Source organism: Juglans microcarpa x Juglans regia, chromosome 2S (genome assembly GCF_004785595.1).
Source record: "Juglans microcarpa x Juglans regia isolate MS1-56 chromosome 2S, Jm3101_v1.0, whole genome shotgun sequence".
Taxonomy (NCBI): Eukaryota; Viridiplantae; Streptophyta; class Magnoliopsida; order Fagales; family Juglandaceae; genus Juglans; species Juglans microcarpa x Juglans regia.
The window spans coordinates 30,978,422-30,990,094 of NC_054597.1; the positions used below are offsets into that span (position 1 = coordinate 30,978,422).

The window sequence follows — 11,673 nt, forward strand, 5'->3', positions numbered from 1 at the left end:
GAGAACTATAACCATTGAAAATAAAGACTTGGCAAAAATACTGTAGAAAAATATATTTGTTGTAAATATATGATCGTTGAAAAAATATATCAATTGAAAGAATATGACCATTGTAAAAAAAAGACCGTTAGAAAATTATATCTGTTAGGAATAATATGAACGCTAGAAAATTAATGTGTATTTATTTAATAACGAATAAATATTCAAATTACAATTAGAATTAAAATAAATGAAAAGATCAAAATCAATATCTTAATAGAATAATGATATATTTGGAGAGTCAGTTATTTGGTGTTGTTGAAAAGTGACTAGCTACATTTATAAAAGTGAAATTCTCTAGCCAAATTTTATTTAGTCCACTACTAATACTCTTATACTCTTTTGCCACGCTGGCCGATGTGTTAAAAATGGGTCTGAGAATGTAATTATTGAATTAAAAAATAAAAAGAAAATGAAGAGCAGAAAAAAAAATTTAAGACCAAAAATTAAGTAGTTATTATACTAGGAATCCATTAATGTTTTAACCAAATTTGAATTTAATTCAAAAACTAAAATGTATTGAGTTGATAGTTCAAATTATATATTTAGAATATTTATGAATCGAGATGAAATTATGTTAGGTACATGCCTCAAATAGATAAGTTTCATACAGATTTTTGGACATTCGATGAATCCATGGGTGGCAACATATGACACCACTGGTGAATCCGCACGAACGCAATATGAAATAAGTGGGTTTTAGTGTGATATAAATGAGTTTAAGTTGAAGCGGGTTGACCCGTAATCAACCCGTATAACACGAATAAATTATATTTTAAAATTTACAAATGTTTAGTTTTATATGTTATTTTTGTTGATGAGATGTAATATTATTATTAATATTTAACTACTTAATATCTCAAACCAATAAACTTTGTTTTGTTAATATGTAATTTTATTTTATTAAAATATTAATTTTCTTATATATTATTCATTTGGATATTAATAATAAAATATTTCATAATGGATCAAATTGTAATTGTAAATGATTTATGTAGTTATCCTCATATTATATATGAAATTATATTAGTTGGGTTAAAAAATAAATGTATGTGTCAGTTCAACCTATGTATATGAAACTGATTAAATTAGTTGAAACTAGTTAAATGGGTCGTATACAAGTTAACCTAATAAAAGTTAATTATTAAACATGTTAAACGGATTATGTCGTGTTACCAATTATTTTATATGGGTTATGTTAAAGCATTTGTTTAATTAAACGAGTTATGTTTAGGTTGAGCTATATAATCTAATTCGCATGATTTGATACGATTTGCAAACACGAATCATCACCCCAGATGAATCAATAAGAGATTATTATGTGAATGGAAATAATGACGGTAGACAGTTGAAAACAAAATGGATATATCATTATGGTCAATGGGCTCGAATTTGTAAGATGAGTAGATTTTTATTAATTTTTCCTCCATTAAAAGTAAGGTTGGGTACTTGGGTTATTAAAATTTAAATCCCATCCTTTTTATGAAAAATACCTTTGAGAAGGCAGAATAACAGTAACCATATTCAATCAACTAATGAATTGACAACATGATCTTGAATGCAATATCATAATAGATTTGGTTTTAGCTATCAAATTTGTTTGACCCCAATAAAAGCAAACAGAAAAAGAGAGGTGACATTTTTGGTTCATCAAATCAAATAATTTTACAATCATTTTGCACATTTTATTTATTTATATCATTATAAACCGGTAGTGATAGGGCCAGCAAATTACCCATTTTCCAAAAAAAATAAAAAAAATAAAAAAAAATAAATAAATAAAAGATAGTGCCAATAGACGAACCAGATCCAACTGACCAAAACATTATCCAAACCGTTCCGTTGTCGGGCCGGGACAGGTGTCACACCCACGACGCACCGTCACGTTTCCAAGTGCCCAACATAGAAGCGAAAAACAGAGCTTCGAAGAGCGTCCCAGGCCATAGCTTCAGATGAAGAAATCTCCGATTCACACAACGTGTCTGACTCCTCTGCTTTTGCCTATTTGCTCTTGTCGTATAATTCTGTTCCTTCTTCTCATCCAACTAGAGATAAAACCAGACACACGGAGAAAGTAAGGCCTACCGCCCCCCCTCCCTCTCTCTCTCTTTGCCTTAGTGCTTTATTGGGTTGCCTTTTTCTTCTTGTCTAAGTTTGTTCTTATGTTCTTTATTTTGTGTTTTACTACCTGAATGAATTGGGTAGGTGAAAATGTCGAGCTCAGTCGAGAAAGAGGGCGCAAGAGAAGAAGCTGTTTCCGTGGAACTCTCTGCTCCTCCTGGTTGGAAGAAGAAGGTCCTTTTCTTTCTCTGTCCTTTGTTTGCCCAATTTTGCTTGGCGTTTGGAATTCGGAGCTCTTCATTTCTTGAATTTTCGGTTGCTACTCTGCTTTAATTCATATTTATAAGCTGAAATTCTGCATGGGTTTCGCTTATTTTGAAAACTTGTGCGCTTTTGCGGTGGAATTTGGTGCTGTGGTGATGGTACGCTCGCTAGCTAGGGTTTGTGGGTGTTCCATTAATTTTTGGTCGGAAATATGTGTAACTAAACTTCCGTAGTTTATTTCAAATCTTGTGGGAGTTATATGCTTTGAAATTCTTTTCGGGAACTCCTTATTGTGTGTTCTTGTTTCGTTTATATTGTCTTCGGTCCCTCTGGACTGGTCGTTTTGCAAGGGTTTCTTGAAATTTCCTAAATTAAGGAAAAAAGTTTCTAATCATACCTTCTTTAGGTCTCCCTTTTTGACATTCATTATTCTGACAACAAAACTATCAAAATTCACCTCACCCCAAATTATCATTCCTTTTACAATTCACCTGCTCCTTTAAGATCCAATCATCAAAATTGTACCCCATCACGGCATCACCTATTTTTATCATGTACTGCCAAGATCTTATTGAGAGGGTAAATTGTGAAATGATTGGTGCTTTGAGGATAAAGTCGCAACTTTGGTAGTTTGAAGGTCATACTGCAAAAAAGAGTCGTAGTTTGAGAAGGTGAAATGTGATTTTTCCCTATGAATTTTCAATTTTGGAATTTTGTGTTTTTTAACTGCTGATTTCTGGGATGTGTTTTCATTCTTTTGGTGGGATACGTGCATTCAAAGCCTCTATATTTTTTTCACTTTTTAAAATTACTTTTACCAATTATATTGCTCATTTTTCTTTGTGGAGAGATAGTCATGATGAAAACCTTCTTTTATTAATCCATGTAATTGGGAATATGAATTGGCCACACTTAAGGGAGGATAGTGAATGAAAGCTTGGTTAATTGAATTCCACGCCATGTAGTTCTTCTTGCTTTAAACAACTCAAGAAAATCCCAAATCACATTTAAACTTATATTTCAAAAGAACTAGAAAAGACTACATTTAGAGCTTCATCAAAATCATGATAAACGCCAAGAACTTTGCAATTTGGGATATCATTCACAAAGCATCCATTCACTATTCTCTCATAGATGGTTGTTATAATCTCTCCCACTCATATGCCTAATGTCCTTGTCAGGCTATTCCATTGTGGCATGACTCAAGTCCCACACTTTTGGTTGACATTGATTTTGATACATTCGTAACGACAGAGTGCACAAACCAAATTTAGGCTTCTAAAGGTCAAGAACTTCTCTTTGTCAAACAATGTATGATCTCATTCACCACCCTTCCATGGGTATGGGATATGACAATTTTCCCCTCATAAATTGTAATATTCATGTCAGACCATTCTTAAGGTGGCACAGCCCATGTTCTACACTTCTGGCTGAGATTAAATTGGATACCATAATGTTATTCCCTTTCCAGACAAGGTTAGAAATGCTACTTCATCACTTTCCATTATGCCTGCTAATGAGAGTTTTATAAAATTTCTGAACCTTAAACACTAACTAGCACTATTATTAGACCTCAAAATAATGAATGTAATTACTAACATATCCAAACTGAAGGAATTATAAGGTTTTTTTCATTTTTTTTCTTAGTTTTTTGGGTTCCAATACCAAAATTGTAATGCTCCCCCCATATGTGAGAACTCAGTGAATGAGATCTCACATTACTTGAAAGGGAGAAATAATTCCAAGGACGTTTCAGTTGGAACCTTGACTAGTCCTTCTGATTGCAGGTCTGGATGTTACGTGATCTTTCCTTAAGTCATTACAAAAGGTATCAAAGCCGATCTTAGCTAGAAGTGTGAGACTTAAACCGTATTGCAACAAAATTGCCTGATGAGGAACCTCATGGGTAAGATGGTAACACCCCACATCTATGGAAAGGTGGTGAATGGAAGCTTGGTAAATAGGATACTGCATTCACTAGGAGAGAGAGGTTCTTAGCATTTGTGATGACCTAATGAAAGCCCAAGCAATATCTGGGCTTATACTTCAAAGAAACTAGTTAAGGTTACAATTTGAGCTTGCTCCTAAGGGGTTTCAATTGTAACATCAACTAGTTCTTTTGGAGAATACTCATATGTGGCTTGGGCATGAGCCATTTCAAATTGATAAGAGCAAATCCTATTAGAAGTATGGGACTTTAGCCGTTCCACCTACAACGGAATGATCTGACAAGGATGCCGATAATTGAAGGGGAGAGGGTATTAGGAGGGGGATGAATGGGATTCCACATTGCTTAAGAGGGAAAAGTTCTTGTGATATATTATTATTTTAAAGGGCTCCAATTATAACATTGACTTGTCCTTATAAGCTTAGATACCTAGACTTGAAATAAAAGACGAAACAAACTTGTATTTGTGACTCTCTTGGATAACAAAAATTAGGAAGAAAATAAGAACCGCTTGGGAAGCTGCCATTTCCTGCCTTATTGCTGAATGACCAGGTAAACGATTATAGACAATTTGATTTTAAATGACCATAGATGGAGGAATAAGCGAGGAATAGGACATGTCATGAAGTTTATGTGGGATCTTAAATTACTAGATTCAGCTGATAAACTATGCTGAAAGGTGTTTAAGAATTATTACTCCCTTGCACCCTCACTTTTCTCTCCCTCATTCTGTCAGCTGCGTAACTTTCTTTTTGTAAAGTCAAAAGCTGTTCTATAAGTTTTATGTGCTTGGCCTCAAGCCTATACGAACCCTCATTCTCAAGCTCTGTTTAACTCAATAGTGAATTGAAAACTCAATAGTGAATCCAAAATATTTTTATGTTGGTCTAACCCCGAGAATGATGGTTCCCTACGAGGATAAGTATTGTTTTTGCTTGAGAAGCTGATATCAATGTAGATACCAATGGTCTGTTGGATCATATAGCATTTGCTAACCCCTTATGGCATACAGGTGGATGAAATAAATTATATTGAAAAAAAGGAAAGGTTGGCGTGCGCCCCACACACACACACACACACACACACACTGCTCCTCTTTTGGCCTCTCTTCATCAGCAAAAAATTAGCCACATGTGAGATTTTTTAGATTGAGCCCATGAGAACCTATCCTCAAGCGTGGCTATTTATAGTGTTTTAACTGTTCTTTATTATTAAAACCTATAGAAAAACTGTTCTTTATCCTAAGATTGATAAGTCTGTTCTTTATCTCCAGAATGATGGTTTCCAATAAGAAAAGATCAAATGGTGTAGTTACTTTCCTAGATGATGTTGATACGACATTGATACCCCCTTTAGGTGAAGGTTGGATTCTCTGGTCCTTCCTCAAGTATTTGTCTTACAAAAAGTTGAGATGGATGTAGGAAAAGAGCAGATTCCTTGACTTTTTTTCAAGCACTGATCTTGAAAAAGGTTTCAAAGAGCATTGATTCCTTTGGGGTAACACTTGATTTTACATTATCTGTTGTCTTTAGGATGATGGATGACCATGAGTTAGTAGCATATAATATGTTGATTACCTGTAAGTTAGTCCCAGCACCATGGAGTGATGCTTTGCTTATTGAACTTAGCAGCTTGGTTTGCAGGCTTAGGCTAGGTTTTTTATTTGATGCATGACCTCAAAGTAGATAGCCCAAGTTTATGGTCCAAGTATTTCTGTTGGTTAATAAAGGAAGTTCACACTATTGTGTTTGAATAAGCATTTAATAACTTATAAAAATGTGAATAAATGTTCAAGTGCTCTTAAATGAAATTTGCATGAGTTCATATATATTGTGCTTCACCTTATCATTGCTGTAATTCGATCTGATTAGATTATGTTGGAATACATGAGGAACATCTTGAGATATGTAGTTTTATCAAATATAATCTAATTACTTGTCCTTAAAACATGTAATATAATTCTGTGCTCATTAATCTAGACATGTCCTTAAAACATGTAATATAATTCTGTGCTCATTAATCTAGACATAAGGCATGTAATTAGATCTATTTTTTGCAGTATATGCATTTAGCATGTAAATTTTCATATAAGATGAAACCTGTGCTTCTAATCAGAAGTCCTTTTCATATCTGAATAGCATAACAGGAAAATGGCATGCCTTTTCCTTGAACGCTTCATATAGTTTGTGATCCCACCGTAATGTTACTTATCGAGAAACAGAAGTTGGCTGTGTTCCTCGTTTGATTTCCACATCTAGACCTCTAGCCCTCTAAATCAATTGTGTGGCTGATTCAGAATCAAGTTAATATTCTCTGGATTAAGGAGCACTTAATTTGAGATGATGTAACGAACAGGACAATATTTGGGTAGTTTGACAGGCAAAAACGAAAAAAAGGGGATCACGATATTGTGGATGGAGGAGGATGATTTGCTAGTTGGAGAGAGAGAGAGAGAGAGAGAGAGAGTTTAAGCTTCACTTTGTGAGATATAATTCTTGAATTAAATCTCTGAGCTTCATCAGTTTTAACAGTTTTTGAAAATATATTAATTTGGCAGTCTTTGAACTTTAAATCTTTAATTTTGCCTGGTTTAGCAGAATCATTGAATTCAGAATATTTCTGTTGAATTTAAAGTGCATGAGCCTTGAGTTATTGAATACAGTCTAAATAGCAGTCTGAATACTAGCTATTAACTAATGCTGTATAATACACTCCAGCTCTGGGTATATTTTATAACTTCGATCTATCTATCATTCAGTTTTAGCATTTTCCATACCTAATTTTGTAGCACATGTCTATTCAATGCATTGTTGGTCAATTACGTGAAAATAACATACAATGAACCGTGTTCATTTGCAGTTCTTTCCCAAGCAAGTTGGAACCCCAAAGAAAAATGAGATTATATTTACATCACCAACAGGAGAGGAAATTGTCAGCAAACGACAGCTGGAACAGTACCTGAAAGCACACCCTGGTGGTCCTGCAGCTTCGGAATTTGATTGGGGTACTGGCGAGACCCCCAGGAGATCGGCTAGGATTAGTGAGAAGGTTAAGGCAGCTCCACCACTAGAAAGTGAGGCCCCGAAGAAACGGAGTAGAAAATCGTCAGCTTCAAAAAAGGATAACAAAGAAAAAGAAGCTGTATCTGAAGTAGCCGAGGAGACAAAAGAAGAACACATGCAAGATGCAGAGACAGAAAAGGATGTCCTGCAGAAAAATAAAGATGATGATAAAGCGAAAGATACAGAGACCCAAATTGAGCCAGCTCCTAAAGAAGGCAAAGATGGACAAGAAGCTGATGTACCTAATGATGCTGGAGAAAGCAAGAAAACTGCTGAAGCAGCGATTGATATTCCAAAAGGGACAATTGATGGAAAGGAAGCCAAGGATTCTGAAGCAACTCAAAATGAAAATGCAAAGTTGGAGGGTGCAAACAATGTAGAGAAGGCACAGCAACCACCGGTTGAGGCAGAGAAAGTGGATGGGTCTTGGGAGCAGGACAAAACTGACGCCGATGCAAAAAAATATGAAGTGGAAGGAGAGGAGAAAGATAAAGATAACAAAAGTGCTATTGAATCTGGAGGAGAAACCAAGGACCATTCAGGGAAAGGTGACAGTGGTGGGCTCAATGCAGATGTTCATGACAAAAAGGGTAAGGTTGAAGGAGAAGTTATTGAAAATGGCAGCCATGGCAGTAAGGTTCGTGAGGTCAAGCCTTGAGTTTAAAGTAGATTAACTGGATGCTGGCTTCTCTTCTTAATTCTGTGGGAATATGACTATAGTTTAAAGTTATTGATGCTGTTTAATGTTAGCTGTCTGATTTTTCGTTGGGACATCTCTGTCTATATAATCGCAGATTAGGCCTATAATGTACCATCTCTTGTACCGAGAAACTTGTAGCTTGCAGTGACCTTTGTAACCTTGTGGTGTAAAAATAATTGTTATGTGATATTGTTATGCAGTCCAGTAATAATGTTGATCGGGGAACCGTTACGTTGAAACTCATTTAGTTTTATCCTGAAGGCTGAGAATCTTCAACTTTTTCAGGTGCTTTTGGCTAATGAATGTTTCAGGTTCTTGGGCAAGACAAGCCGTTAAAAGGAAAATCCAAGCATAGATTGCTTTTCTCTTTTTCTTTTTGAGGAGGGTGGGGGCGCGAAATAAGAAGTAAAATGGCCTTACTTCGTTCCGTTTTCTGCAAGTGAAATTACTGGGTTCAGCAAAGGGAGTCACAATAAATGAGCCCCAATAAATCACAACAAAATAGACATCCGGCAAAATGTAAAATACTCCAACTGTTTTGCCCTTAAATTTTATTCAGTCGCAGTTTTTTTTTTTTTGATACATTTGGGGGAGGGGGCTTTGAACTCTAGATCTCCATTTTGGAGGCTAGGAGTTATGTCAATCAGGCCACACCTTTGGCTAGTTGCAGTTTTAAGTGGCCTCCATGATTGCAGCTTTGTGGAGTGGTAGCTCACAGCAGAAACAACAAATTTCGATTTAATTAATTCAATGGTTGGTGAGAAATTTTGGTACTTATAATCGAAGCTCAATCAAACCGAGCAACGAATTACAACAACTCGTGCAAAAAGAACAATACCCTGTTATTCCGGAATTTGTGCAAGTACTAACTGAAACCATGAAGAAAACTATTGAATCACGCCAGCTAGAAGTTGGAGAATTGATCTGACTTTAATCCTTCCCTCAATTAAAGGAAAACTTGTGGTCACTGTTCAAAGCCCCTTGAGTTGTCCCACAAGCCCAGTTAAGGCTGACCATTTCTGAAATGCACTTGCTGACGAGACAAAAGCAAGTTTGGAGGACTCAACATCATTACGAGTTACTGCAAAGCAAAACATGGTTCATTCATGTGAGTACTAGAAAAATTGCCATAATGTAACCTGAATGATTGCAAATTTGCAAGGAAGCATGAATGTGGGAAAGCAAGGCACATCTTAGCAATAGAGTAACCCACCTGAGGAGATCAATGAAACCAGTGAAGAATTGAATGTATCCACTTGAGTCTTCTCTTCCGGACTAGAACTCAGCTGCATGTATAGAAGATACATAGAAAAACAGTCATAAGTTTAGCATTTAGACCATTCGAAGTAAAGATCATGCTGTCCTTCCCAAAAGATTCTCGCTCTGAAAATCAAAACTTTGCCACAGCATTGGTAACTTTCAAAGTAAAGAAGCAAGTGATGTTTTGATTTTGAAGCCTAAAATAAGTAAAAAAAGAACTTCCACAGGATTTGTTATTTTCATGAATGGGGCTTTTGTGAGGAATAAAATCTATAGTTCTTGTGTTCATTGTTGCAAGTAATGACGTTATCGTCCAAGTTGACCTTGGTGAAGGCTTTATTGGCATTCTTAACCCACTCTGTATTAGAGCTTCCCCCAAGAACAGAACTAGCTGTAGATAGATCGTTATTGTCAATGGCTTGAGCAACTTTGCTCAGCTTGTACACCAGTTCCTGCAGATATCCTGCAAAAGACCATTTTCATTGTGTTTTGTTAGAAGGAGGATTCATTGCAGCTGAATGAGATAAAATCATGCAAAAGAATATACAACCATGCTTCAAACACATTGCCTAATATTTGCAGTTCAGTTTCTGAGAGTTTCAGAATCAAATCCCTCAAAACAGATTATGTAGCCCATGATAATTTACAACAATCCATCCTAACCAAATTCTTTTGCATGAATCAAACTGAAAAGGAAGTCAGGAATTCCTGGTATGGAATGATATATCCATTGAGTGCAAAATGTATAGCATTATTTAAGAACAAGCTTTCATAAAGACTTGTAACTATGCCAATTGAAAAAAGTTGGTAAATTTAAGAACCTGTTTCTTTGTTAGATGAGCTAATGACTCCTTGTCTCTCAATCCTCTTCTTTCTGTCCTTCTTGACCTTTTCCAAGAGCTCCACATCATCGTCAGCCTCCAGAATCGCTGCATTAGCAGCAGACCAATCTTTAGCAGAAAATAAGAAGCCAAAGCTGGTGATGAAGCTGATGGAAAGGCTTCTTTTGGTAAGATTTGGGGAGGACTCAGCGAATGCCTTGCATATAGCTAATTGTCTGTTTGCATTGTGTTTGTGAGGGAAGAATAATGATGGTGATGTTAACAAAGAAGAGGAAGGAGATGCCGAAGAGGATAGAGACGAATAAATAAAGGTATTTGCAGTGGAGAGAAAGGCTGTTGCCATTTCTTGCTTTTCTTTCACCTTATTTTCTGGTATTTTTGGTAGGAAAAAAAAAACAACCAGAGGTATTTGCAGTTTGGAAGTTTTGAGGATGAGGTTGCTGGATTCTGTCATCTGATCCAGTCATTTTTTGATTGCATGAGGGCATAATAGTCATTTAAAAAATACATTTAATAGTATCTAAGTGGCACCACTTTAAAAGTACGTGCTTTTCGTGTACTCGATATATATATATATATATAGATTAATAAGTTAATCCTACTAAAAAATCGTACCTCAAATTGAACAAACGGATTTGTTAATTGGAGTTTGGGAAAGTATGGCTATGTTTGGATCGAGAGATAAGTTGAAATGATTTTAGATGAGTTGAATAATATATTATTTTTTAATATTATTATTATTTTAAAATTTAAAAAAGTTAAATTTTTTATTATATTTTATATAAAAATTTAATAAAATTGTAATCCAAACGGGCTTAAGAATGCTCGAATCAAATGCATCAAGTTTCTCTATTTTCCTCTCTCATATGGTATCGATATATAGTATTGGTGCAGGGTTAAAACTTAAACTAAACATATCAGGCCTTATAGAAATTAGATTGCGCAAAAAACAAAAACAAAAACAAATGACAACTCAAAACAAATGGGTTTTTAGACTTATAGAAATCATATCAAGTGTGAGGTTATATTTTATTGTCGAATTAAACTCAACTCATCTCAATTTATTTCAAATCAATCATTAATAAGATTTATTATTTTTTAACTTTGTTAACTTATATTATATATTTTAATTTAAAAAGTTAAACTCATTTCAACTTTCAAACGCAGCGTGTGATGTTTATAATAGTGTTTTGATCCGATAGCCGCATGGACCCTATATGCTGCTTGTCGGCGAAACTTTTACCATGATGTGCGCCAACATACAGATTTTCCGTCCTTAAATCTTTAGGATTTGCCATGCTTTATCCTTCCACATGGATTCCACGTGTGGGTGTAGATTTTTGAACCCTTCGGATGATCTAATCTTTAATTTTTCTTCTTGTTTTATCTAAAATCAGGAGTTGTCACACCCTTATACATATTTGCAAAGAAAGGGCGGTGAAACATCTGATCCATTGCGGCCCACAAATCATTATCATCCTCAAAACTACCTAGCTG

General features: G+C 35.2%; 2 protein-coding genes across 2 annotated transcripts; one reads left to right on the forward strand and one right to left on the reverse strand.

Annotated features, from left to right (window-relative positions):
- The first annotated feature begins 1,954 nt into the window (after nucleotides 1-1,954).
- Nucleotides 1,955-8,317, forward strand: LOC121251644 (methyl-CpG-binding domain-containing protein 11-like). Its single transcript, XM_041150941.1, has 3 exons — nucleotides 1,955-2,113; nucleotides 2,245-2,334; nucleotides 7,172-8,317. Exons 2-3 carry the CDS (start codon nucleotides 2,251-2,253, stop codon nucleotides 8,030-8,032), a joined length of 945 nt encoding a protein of 314 aa, XP_041006875.1. The 5' UTR covers nucleotides 1,955-2,113; nucleotides 2,245-2,250; the 3' UTR covers nucleotides 8,033-8,317.
- Nucleotides 8,318-8,809: 492 nt separating this feature from the next.
- LOC121251645 (thylakoid lumenal 16.5 kDa protein, chloroplastic-like) lies at nucleotides 8,810-10,576 on the reverse strand. Its single transcript, XM_041150942.1, has 4 exons — nucleotides 10,156-10,576; nucleotides 9,658-9,797; nucleotides 9,288-9,360; nucleotides 8,810-9,155 (listed from the first exon to the last, which is right to left on the reverse strand). Exons 1-4 carry the CDS (start codon nucleotides 10,517-10,519, stop codon nucleotides 9,046-9,048), a joined length of 687 nt encoding a protein of 228 aa, XP_041006876.1. The 5' UTR covers nucleotides 10,520-10,576; the 3' UTR covers nucleotides 8,810-9,045.
- Nucleotides 10,577-11,673: the final 1,097 nt, after the last annotated feature.